Below are 11999 nucleotides of genomic sequence, written 5' to 3'. Positions count from 1 at the left end.
AACATTAAAAGAAATGTGCAAAAATCACTTTAACACAAACTACAGTACAAGTCTAGTTTTGGAAAGCTATTATACAGCAATCTTTTACAGAAAAAGTAATTCTCTTCGTACCTCTAACGTCAGGTGTTTTATTTTTAAAAAAATTTATCATACGTTTGTTAGGATGAATAAATAGCACAAAATATTTTATCTAAAATTTCCTAAAGATAATCAGTTAAAACAGGAGTTCCAAATAAATAAAACATTAAGGAAAACACACACACTCACCCAAGTTTTAATATAAAAATGAACTGAACAATGTGAACTGCTTTCAGGATATCATATGATTCAAAAAGTCCCACAGCCTTCAAAAATTTAGTGAAACATAGTAACACAATATATTTTGTTAATCTGAAAAATAAAAGCAGAAACAAGTTTCAGTATCATTAAAATCACAAAAAACTCTGTAATATATTTTTTCTTATACGAATTATAAAACCCAGATATTCATATAAAAAATGAAACAAACAACCCAACTCACCATCTATGTAGCTACCTTTTTTTTTTTTTTTTTTTTTTTTTTAGAGATTTTATTTATTCACGAGAGACAGAGAGACAGAGACAGGGACAGAGGCAGAGGGAGAAGCAGGCTCCATGCAGGGAGTCTGATGTGGGACTCAATCCCGGGACTCCAGGATCACACCCTGGGTTGAAGGCGGCGCTAAACCGCTGAGCCACCCAGGCTGCCCTCCAGATTCTTTTTAATATATAGAACATAGATAGATAGATAGACAGATAGACATAATCTGTTAAAAAAACAAAAAAGAGGCCAAACTAAAAATAAATTATGTTCTTGATTAATTGAATTGCCCAGATTACTTTGCAATCTGCTTTTTAAACTCAACAGTTACCTCAAGCAAAGAGAATACAAACACCAGGCTCTTACCTGCAATGAAACTAGAAGACCACAATATAAAACGGAACAGAGGAATAGTAAACGCCTTGGGTTTACCCCTCCTCTGCTTTGCTATGTGACTGAGATGAGAATCTAAATTGAAAAGTCAAGCAACCTGCCCTACAGGGTCCTGTAAAGGCTCAGGAATCTGAAGCACCTCAGAAAGGGCTGGAAAGTTGAAAAGAGGAGCAGTATCAAGCAGTTCTCCAGGTAGTCAGATCCCCACATTACCACCCAGCACAACCAGGCAACTACTTCTCAAACACGACAGAAAACGAGGCTTAGTCTCTGGAGAGGTTTAGAGTAAGGCAAAAGAGTAGAGAGATGAGCTAGAATAAAATCATGGAAATTAAAAGGAAATTTCCTTAACTCCACCCCATCTCTCTTTTCTCTTTTACTTCCAATATCCTAACAGCCAGGTTGCAATCTCTTAGCAGAACACTTATAGGGATCCTCTAGAGACAAGTCCCACAATGGTATTCTAGTTAGCTTTTTAGGCCTCACTCAAATATGAATGGCAAACAACGATAATCCTTTAAGATAAGCTTGAGAGACCAAACAAAAACAATAAATCTAAAAGATAAAGGGATCGTAGGTAACAGCAGAAAACAACTATAAATAATATTCTGGGACATAAGAGAATACTGAATGTGTGAAAAAGTTGGGCTGCCATAAAAAGAAAAAAAGGAGCTGTGAAAAAGAAACTGAAATTAGGGACAAAATTACTAGTTTTTTAGCTTAATAGTCTTCTTTGATCATATACCGTCCAGCAGTAAAAAAAAATTTTGCACATGAAATCCATTATTTATCTGTATAAGTGTGTACTACTGTACTGATGTTATATATATTATAAAACATATACAAATTTGAAAATTTAAAAAAATGAGATAAAAAGTTAAGGAATTCTTAGTATTATTTCTTTCACCCTAGCAGGATAGCTCGTGCAAGCCACTCAGGAGATGACTTTTTAAGTTTACATCAAACAGGTGTTACTAGATTAAAAACGAGATGTAGAGAAAAAAAATTAAAACAACAACAAAAAGGATGTGTGAGGGATGTCCAAGGCAGCACACTGACAGGCATAAGTCTCTATCAATGGGAGAAAAAAATACAAAAAGCAAACCCAGAAGTTTATTTTATTTTTTTTTAAACCCAGAAGTTTAAAAGAAACTCAAGTCATTCAAACAGAGTTAAAACAATTTGACGTACAATGGAGATATCAGTGTACAAAAGTATAAAAACTGATGTTTGTGTGATGGTGAATTAACAAGAGCTAAACTATTATTCAATAAACAGTAATCTGATTAAGGCGGCATGAAAAAATATATTTTAGGAAGATTTTGATACAATTATTAAAATAAGTTTCAGTCCTTGAAAGAATGAATCTCAGCATATTCACCATCCAACATGGCTCATTTTCTGTTTTAGTCCAGATATCATACTAAACTGAAAAAAAAAAAAAAAAAAGATTTGGAGCAAAGTGCTTTTTCTTATCATGAACACCACCTAGGGGCCATTTATTTACTTAAAGATTTTATTTATTTATTCATGAGAGACACAGGCAGAGGGAGAGCAGGCTCCATGCAGGGAGCCTGATGTGGGACTGGATCCAGGGCTCCAGGATCATGCCCTGGGCCGAAGGCAGGTGCTAAACTGCTGAGCCACCCAGGGATCTAGGGGGCCTTTTATAGCGCAATCTAGGAATTATTTTTCCCCTGGGGATTTTAACTATGTGATAATTAATTACCCTAAAGCTAATAAAAATGTTATGAACAATTTAAGTCACATCCTAAAGCAGTTCCTATTTAACCCAGTTGTTGAATAGAATAAACTTCATTAATACTTGTTTAAAAGATCAAACGTATTTCCTGAGATGGCAAAAATGTTCTATGGCTTAGGGTGCCTGGATGGCTCAGGAGTTAAATATCTGACTCTTGATTTTGGCTGAGGTCACAACCTTAGGTTAATGGGATCAAGCTCTGTGTAGGGCTCTATAGTCAGGGAGGAGTTGGCTCAAGATTCTCTGCCCCTTCCACCTGTGTGTGATCTCTAAAAATAGATTTATAAATCTTTAAAAAAAGATTTTTATTTATTTATTCATGGGAGATAGAGATAGAGAGAGGGGTGGGGCAGAGACCCAGGCAGAGGGACAGGCAGGCTCCATGCAGGGAGCCCAATGCAGGACTGGATCCCAGGACCCCAGGATCACACCCTAAGCCAAAGGCAGATGCCCAACTGCTAAGCCATCTAGGCGTCCCAATACATACATCTTTAAGTTATACAGGTATACACATTTATGAAAAATGCAAACTTGTACTTTTTAAATCTATGCATTTTATTGTAGGTAATTAAAAAAAATTTAAAACATTTTCTTTACTTATTTGAGAAAGAGCAAGTGAGAGAGAAAGAGAAAGAATGAACAAGCTGGGGGGGGGGGGGGGGGGCGGAGCAAGGGAAAGGGAAAAGCGGATTTTCCTTTGAGTAGGGAGCCTCCATCCCAGGATCCCAGAATCATGACCTGAGCTGAAGGCAGAGGTTTAATTAACTGATCTACTCAGGCGCCCCATACCACAGGTATATTTTATCTCAATGAAAAAAGGCGTACTGGAAAAATAATAAAGTTGTGGCTATAACAACTACAAAAAAATCAAGTGTATTTTGTTTTTGAACTCTCTGCAGACTGGCTAAAAACACAGGACAATAAGGGAAATCTACCAAATTTCTAGGAATTGTTTAGGTATGAAAGTAAATGTACATGTGCTAGAAAAAACTGAACACTAACATTTAAGAACTGAGGAAAACCTTAGAGATTCTCTGGCCCAATTCCTCTCATGTTATAGATTGGGAAGTTAAAGCCCACAAAATTAGCTAGGGTCTAGCCCATGTCTCTTAAGCGTGCACTTTTTAAATTTTAAATTTTAAGTAGGTTCCATGCCCAAGATAAGGCTTGAACTCACCACCTGGATATCAAGAGTCACATGTTCTACCAACTAAGCCAGCCAGGTGCCCAAGTATGCTTTTTTTTTTTTTTTTCCCTGAGAGAGCGAGAGAGAGCAAGTGCGAGCCAGGATGGGGGTAGAGGGAGAGGAAAGCAAGAATCTTAAGCAGGTTTCTTGTTGAGCAGTCCAATGTGGGGCTCAATCCCAGGACCCTGAGAGCACGACCTGAGCGGAAGGCAGATGCTTAACCGACTGAGCCACCCAGACACCCCTAAGTATGCTCTTTTTAGTATGTCACACAGAAAATCAAAGTTCATCCAAAGGCTTTGAGGGTTCCTATACTCTAAATTGTTCTCAATTATATATTCACAGTGGCCTACACAAACAGTAAAATCTTTAAACATGAAAGACAAAATGCATATTAAAACCTAAGATTAATTTCTTTCTAGGCCCATTTAAACCAGAGAAAAAAGTCATACAAGACTTTAGTACATCTAGTATACTAATGATATTATGTTAATTAAATATTAAGGTCAGCACAGCAATTCAAAACTAGCCAATGAAAGTCACAGTTGAGCTAGAAATCCACTGTTTATTAGTTCCTAACACAGGAACCAGCATTATATGTGCTCAGTAAATCTTTATCAAATGAAAGAATGCTAACTCTACAACTATACTTGTATGATAGAGCAGTACCTCATACAGTAACATATATAGTGCAATAATGTACTACATTAAGTGGCAGTCAAGCTTCTGGCAATTTGAACTATTAGCAACGCAGCCATGGACTCAGAATGAAAAGAACAGAATGAAAACAAGTAGACAGAGATACTCCAAACCTCAAGTGTCTTACCCTTTAAGCTCTTGATTAGGTGTAATAATAAGGCAGCAGGACAGAAGCAATGATAACAAAGAACAAAAATGTCAATACAGGAAGGGAAAAACAAAGACCAGGAAAAAACGAAGTACATTAGAAAAATCACAGTAGTCTGGGAATTCTCAATGTCAGCAAAGAGCCTTATACATTCTCCATGGGGCTAGTTAGCCATTCTCCAAATATTCTTTGCACACTTAGTATGTGCAAGATGCCATACATGGCCAATGAGGCCTAAAGGAAGATTGACAGGGTGGCTTCAAGTATAGCCTTCCCTCGTCCTGATTAAAGGGCAAGATGCAGCTGGAAATACTTCTGTCTTCTTTCTGCCTTCAAGGGAGGATTCTTTATCTAAAAAATCTTATTGAAATCTTAACATTATCTAAAAGTATTATCCATCTTCTAACAAGCCTGAATATGAAAGCCAATATACCTTGGATGGCAGAGAGCAAAGATAAGGAGTGTGGGTCCTAGATAGTATCACTGAGGTACTGAGTAAATACCTGCAACCTCTGATTTCTTTTATGTGAGAATAGAACTTTGTTTTTGTTTTTTTTTTTTAATATTTATTTATTTATTTATGATAGACAGAGAGAGAGAGAGAGAGGGGCAGAAGAGACACAGGAGGAGGGAGAAGCAGGCTCCATGCCGGGAGCCTGACATGGGACTCGATCCCGGGACTCCAGGATCGCACCCTGGGCCAAAGGCAGGTGCCAAACCACTGAGCCACCCAGGGATCCCCACTTTATTTGTTTAAAGTTCTCTTAGGTTACTCACAACTAAACGTGTTTCTAGGTGCTATCTGCAACACTTAACGTGTAATGGAGACTGTCTGCGAGGAGTCTGAGGCCTAGGGAAGACAGGCAAGCATACAAGTATCTATGTAATCCAAATAAGTAATGGAGTTTTAGTTAATTAATTTTAAAGACTTTATTTTTTTTTTGAGAGCGAGCGAGCGGGTGTGCATGAAAAAGGGGGAGAGGGAGAAGCAGCCTCCCCACTGAGCAAGGAGCCTGATGTGGGACTGGATCCCAGGACCCTGAGATCATAACCCGAGCTAAAGGCAGTTGCTTAACCAACTGTGCCATCCGGGCACCCCTGGTAATGGAGTTTTAAAAAGACAGTAGACGCAACTAACTCTTAAGTTGGTAAGCAAAGGTCCGTCTTTGGAGTTTGAGATGGGTAAGTGTGTATTAAAGACTAAGTAGGAATCTGGGGCAACTGAGTGGCTCAGTCGGTTAAGCATTTGGCTCTTGATCTTAGCTCAGGACTTGATCTCAAATTATGAGTTCAAGTCATGCTTTGGGCTCATGCTGGGTGTGGAGGCTACTTAAAAAGAAGAGTAAGCAGGAATTACAAAGCAAGAAAAGGAAAGCGTATTTCAAAGCAGAGAGGAGCATATTTGAAAATACTAGCACTAGGAACAAGCCTTTGAATAAATGACTGTGTTTCAGCTCAGTTGTTTTAACAAGATGGGGCAATATGTGAAATTATTGCTAAGTAATTTCTGTTTAAAGTTCTTTTTTTTCTGTTTAAAGTTTTATTTATTTAAAGATTTTATTTATTTATTCACGAGAGAGACAGAGAGAGAGAGGTAGAGACACAGTCAGAGGGAGAAGCAGGCTCCACGCAGGGAGCCTGATGTGGGACTTGATCCCGAGACCCTGAGGTCACACCCTGAGCTGAAGGCAGGCACTAAACCGCTTAGCCACCAGGGATCCCCTGTTTAAAGTTTTAATAAAACTTCAAAAATCTGGCAAGTCATAAAGAATATTAATTTAAATATAACACCTTTTTTTTTTTTTAAAAAGATTTATTTATTAACTTTAGAGAGAAAGAGCATGAGTGGGAGGGGCAGAGAGAGAGACTCTCAGACACCACACTGAGCCTGGGGCCAGACATGGGGTGCAATCTCACGATCATGAGATCACAACCTGAGCCGAAACCAAGAGTTGGACACTCAACCAACTGCACCACTGAGGAGCCCAAGTAAAATACTTCTTTTTATTTTTAAAAATACTTCTTGATAACATTATGATTATAATCTTCCCGACACTTTATTCCTTTTTAAATTTTTTTAAAAGATTTTTTATTTATTCAGAGAGAGAGAGAGAGAGAGAGAGAGAGGCGAGACACAGGCAGAGGGAGAAGCAGGCTCCATGCAGGAAGCCCGACATGGGACTCGATCAGGGTCTCCAGGATCACGCCCTGGGCTACAGGCGGCGCTAAACCGCTGTGCCACCGGGGCTGCCTTTTTTTAATTTTTAAAATACAGAGATTATAAAAGTAATTTCTGAGCTGCTGCTTGTTATTAAAGTTTTAGATAAAAAAATCATTCCTATTTTCCTCCTCATAGGTGGCCAAGTAGTCCCTGTTCTAAATCTTTTCCTTTGCATCTTCATGTATAGACAGACACATGCTTATTTCACATATTCACATATTTACAACTGTACACGTTTTGACATTGTTATGTGAGTTTTCCTGTAATATATGCTAAAATTTTTGCTACCATTATTAAATCAGGAAAATTATTCTAACATTTAGTTAAAACCTGGACTCTGATTTTTAAAGTCTCATTAACGAAGTCTGCTTGGGCTATAGCTGCGACCCTAGCTAAGGCCAAATAACCATATTCTAGTTAAGTAGATATTTTTAGTTCATATTGTGCAGGGAAACAGTGAACAGCTTCATTTACTAAGAGGGAAAGATCAAGGGGGATGGCTAGGAGAGGGAGGCTCTTCAACAGGGGCAGTGGCCCTCGAGCCACTCACTCTGGGCAACTCAGGGATACACTCCACCTACTCAAATGATAAATCATTATTCCTCATTAACAAGTTCCATCAAATGTTATCACTGGTCTTTTATGTAAAGGATTACAAAAATCTCTGGTTCTCTACACCTGGAATTACTGAAACTTGTGTTTGGGTTTAAATGTGCTTCAGAGGCTTTGCCCACTGCAGCAGTTCATGGTTTCCAGTAAACAAAAAACACCCCGAGTGTGTGAAATGCGTGAGGTTTAGGACAGCTGACTCCCAGTTCAGTTATTAGTTGGGAAAGTAAAATTTTTCCTACATCCCAGTTTCGTGATCTGTGAAACCAGAGTCCTGCTATGTGAACCGCAGCACTGGTGTAAGGATAAAGTGAGGTGCTCTATTCAGAGCACAGTGAACACAGGTGTTCAACAAATGTTGACTGTCCCTCTCTTTCCTGCAAAGAGGCCTTACAGAAGCCAAATAGAAACATTTAATACAATTCTTTTTTGGAGCAGCCCAGGTGGCTCAGCGGTTTAGCGACGCCTTCAGCCTGGGGTTTGATCCTGGAGACCCGGGATCGAGTCCCACGTCTGGCTCCTTGCATGGAGCCTGCTTCTCCCTCTGCCTGTGTCTCTGCCTCTCTCTCCCTGCGTCTCTCATGAAGAATGAAAAATCTCTTCTAAAATAAATTTTGACTGTTTCCATAAAAAAGAAAAAAAAAAGCAATTCTTTTTTTGTGAATTCTGCCATCAGAATATCCACAATTAAATGATTTTTGAACTAGTTTTGTTGCGGATTATAACTAGTATTTGATTATCAGTCTACAATAAAGGAAAATTCTTAAAATTTCAACCACCCGAGTTAAATTTGATTTTGCAATGAACTACAACAGAAGGGCAGTTCTGCCACACAAATAATACAACAGGAGAGCAAAAGACTGCCACACCTACTTATGACAGTCATCTCTCGAATAAACAACTTTAAACTCTGCTGAAAAATCATCTCCAGTCGACAGAGAAGTGGCAAGAAGTATAACCTTTACCTGGATTCCCTCACTGTTAATTGTCCCATTTGCCTTATTATCCCTCCCTCTAAATACAGGCTTTTGGCCCTCAACTATTTAAGAATAAGTTACTTACATCCATCACACTTCTAGGGCACCTGGGTGGCCCAGCGGTTTAGGGCCGCCTTCAGCCAGGGCTCACCCTGGAGACCCCGGATCGAGTCCCACGTTGGGATCCCTGCATGGAGCCTGCTTCTCCCTCTGCCTGTGTCTCTGCCTCTTCCCCTCTCTCGGTCTCTCTCATGAATAAATAAATAAAATCTTTAAGAAAAAAATCACACTTCTATATACCGGGATTTTCTAGGAATGTGGACATTTTCCTATAAAACTGGGAAAGTTGTCAACCTCAGAAAATTTAACATGGTTATGACACTTTATCGCCCGTAGTCCAGCTTAGTTAACAGACTTATTATTACTGTCCTTTACTGCGATTTTTCCCCCTCTACCACCAAAATCTAGACCGGAGTCGCCGATGGCACTTACTGGCCCTGGCTCAGTAAACAGTATCTGACGCGCTGTTATTTGTAAGCGACTAGAAAAATCAAACCACAAAAAAGGCAGTAGATTTAAGTTCTGTTCCAGCATTTTACGCGTTCTCTCCTGTTTAACTGGAAAAGTATTAGCAGTGCTGTTTCTTCCTTTCCAAAGAATTTTTCAGGACCCTCTTTACATCTCAAAACAAGTATTCAAGAACGGGGGAAAAAAACAAAACAAAACAAAACAAAACCAAAAAAACAAACAAAACCCCCCCCCCCCCCCCCAAGCTCATTAAACACGAAGACTGTGAATACCAATCGCAACACCCCCCGCCGGGCCCTACAGCCTGTGCATCTCTGACCCCACCTGAGAACTGCAGACAGATCAAGGACGCGCTCGCCAGCGGTTAGTGCATTTACCGCTCGGAGGTGACCGGGGAGACGGGGAGGGGGCGGGTAAGGAGGAATTTTCTTTTTCTTCTATGACTTTTTGTAGCGTTTGAGTTTTTTTTTTTTAATTAAAAAAAAAAAAAAAAAAACAACGTGCACGCATTTCTCATTTAGTAATAGAATCGAGTAAGCCAGGGCAGCCCAGGTGCCTCAGTGGTTTAGTGCCGCCTGCAGCCCAGGGCCTGATCCTGCAGACCCGGGATCGAGTCCCGCGTCGGGCTCCACGTCGGGCTCCCTGCACGGGGCCTGCTTTTCCCTCTGCCTGTGTCTCTGCCTCTCTCTTGAATAAATAAAATCTTAAAAAAAGAACCAAGTAAGCCGGATCAAACACCCCGCCCCCCCCGCCCCGGCAGGTGCGGGGCCAACCCGAAAACCGAGGTCGGTCCGTCCGCACTTTGGTCTCTGCGCCTGCGGACGGTGCCGCCGCCCGTGCCTCGCGCGGGGAGAGCCCTCCGGTGGCCGTGACCCGGCGGGCCGGGCAGCGGCTAACGGTCGGCCGGGAGAGCCAGGGGCTCGGGCACCGCCCCCTACAGCAGGCGACGCGGCAGCCGCTGATACACAGGGAGGCACAGGGAGCCGAGCCCACGGCGCGGCGGGCGGCGGGCGGGTCGCCGGTGCTCCGCGTCCAGGTCCGAGCCGCAGGGCGCAGGCGCGGGCCCGAGGCGCCCCGGCCACGCCGCGCACTTACCGAGCGCTGGGCACGTCCACGGGCCCGAGGCCCCCGCCGCCGCCGCTGGGGCCGGCGAGCACGTCCCCGCCGTATTTCTCCTCCATCCCGGGGCTCAGGAGCCGCCGCCGCTGCCCCCGCCGCGGAGTCTCCTCATGTCTCGCCGCCGCCGCGGATCAGCCGGCGCAGGCGCGTCACTCCCCCATGGCGGCGGCCCCGTCGGGTCCCCGCAGGCCCGGCCGCCGCCGCCACCGCCTCCCAAGCACACGCGCGTCGCGACTAGGCCGCGGGCACTTCCGGCGGCGCCGGCTTCCCCGGAGGCGCACCGCAGCGGACGTCGCCCGGCCACGTCATCCGGCCCAGCAGCCCCCGCTCCCGGGGGAGAGCCCGGGCTGCGCCTGCGCACCACGCGGCGTCCCGCGCCCCGGCCCTCCCTTAGCCCCGCCTCCCGCGGGCTCGGGCCACGCCCCCGCTCCCGTCGGCCCCGCCCGCCGTCGCCCGCCCGCCCGGCCTCACCTGTCCCTGCAGCGCCTGCAGCGCCACCTCGGGGCCGTCGGGGGTACAGAGGCTCCTGGCACCGGCAAGAGGCCGGAGGAAACGGACGACGTGGGACTCAATGGGATACAATATCTTTTTTTTTTTTTTAAGATTTAATTTATTGATTCATGAGAGACACAAAGAGAGAGAGAGAGAGGCAGAGACACAGGCGGAGAGAGAAGCAGGCTCCCTGCAGGGAGCCTTATGCAGGACTCCATCCCGGGACCCCAGGGTCACGACCTGAGCCAAACAGATAGATGCTCAACCACTGAGCCCCCCCCAGGTGCCCCTGGAATAGAATATCTTTTGAACTTCTGGCTGCTAAACCATGTGCTTAATCCTGGCACATCATTTAAACCTGGCCAGGTAGAAGCAGGCCTTATTAGGCTTATTTTTCTGTTGCTAAAAATTTTTGGAACGTGGGCTCTCTTATCTGTATTTGCGTGAGTCCCAACTCTGACACTTAGTAATTGTGTCACTTGGCCTTTCTGTACCTTGATTTTTTTTTTCAAATTCATAATATAGGAATAAAAATATCTATATGACAGGGTTGTTGGGAGAATTACTTATGTTGTGTGAAAAGCGACTCCAGCAGTGAATGGTACACGGCGATCCGTGAATGTTAGCTGGTATTACTCATAGAGAAATCGAGGACTGGGAGATGGAAATGGGGTTTGGAGCAGCTTACACTGCTCTATTTAGCTTGGATATACGTAAAGAGTCGTAGTAACATAAAAAAGATTGGGAAATCGCGGTGCCTGCTGGGGCTTCACAATCTATTGTGAAAATATGTATTTGAGAGCAAGGCCTGATTGGCAACATTACAGGTTTTTTTTTTTTTTTAAATTTTATTTATTTATTTATGATAGTCACAGAGAGAGAGAGAGGCAGAGACACAGGCAGAGGGAGAAGCAGGTTCCATGCACCGGGAGCCCTACGTGGGACTCGATCCCGGGTCTCCAGGATCGCGCCCTGGGCCAAAGGCAGGCGCCAAACCGCTGCGCCACCCAGGGATCCCAACATTACAGGTTTAAAGGCACAAACGCTAAGGTTTTCCAAATAAGGTGTGATATGATTCACTGAGAGACAAAACCTGATCTGAAATGTGGGTAAAGTTTTGGATATGGGAGAAAAACATTGTGGGACAAAGGAAGGCATGACCTTTGAAGGCTAAAGTGACTCCAAGTAACTCCTTTTGCGGTGGGTTCTTTGTGGAGTTATTATTTTCCAATCAGAATGGGAGTGGTAATGAGTAACTATTGTGTATTGGTTTTTCTAGAACAAATTCCATTCTTTTGGAGCCCAG

General features: G+C 43.2%; 1 protein-coding gene across 1 annotated transcript in view; it reads right to left on the bottom strand.

Annotated features, from left to right (window-relative positions):
- SLC30A5 (solute carrier family 30 member 5) overlaps window positions 1-10449 on the bottom strand; it is a 37795-nt gene extending 27346 nt beyond the window's left edge. The window contains exons 1-2 of the mRNA XM_072826699.1: window positions 10178-10449; window positions 268-390 (exon numbers count right to left, since the gene is read on the bottom strand). Coding sequence (XP_072682800.1) covers window positions 268-390; window positions 10178-10263 — 209 coding nt within the window. The 5' untranslated portion in view covers window positions 10264-10449. The remainder of the gene's footprint in view (window positions 1-267; window positions 391-10177) is intronic.
- Between the last annotated feature and the right edge of the window lie 1550 nt (window positions 10450-11999).

Source organism: Canis lupus, chromosome 5 (genome assembly GCF_048164855.1).
Source record: "Canis lupus baileyi chromosome 5, mCanLup2.hap1, whole genome shotgun sequence".
NCBI lineage: Eukaryota > Metazoa > Chordata > Mammalia > Carnivora > Canidae > Canis > Canis lupus.
Note: the sequence above shows the minus strand (reverse complement) of the source record. Positions and strands in the feature narration are given on the sequence as shown.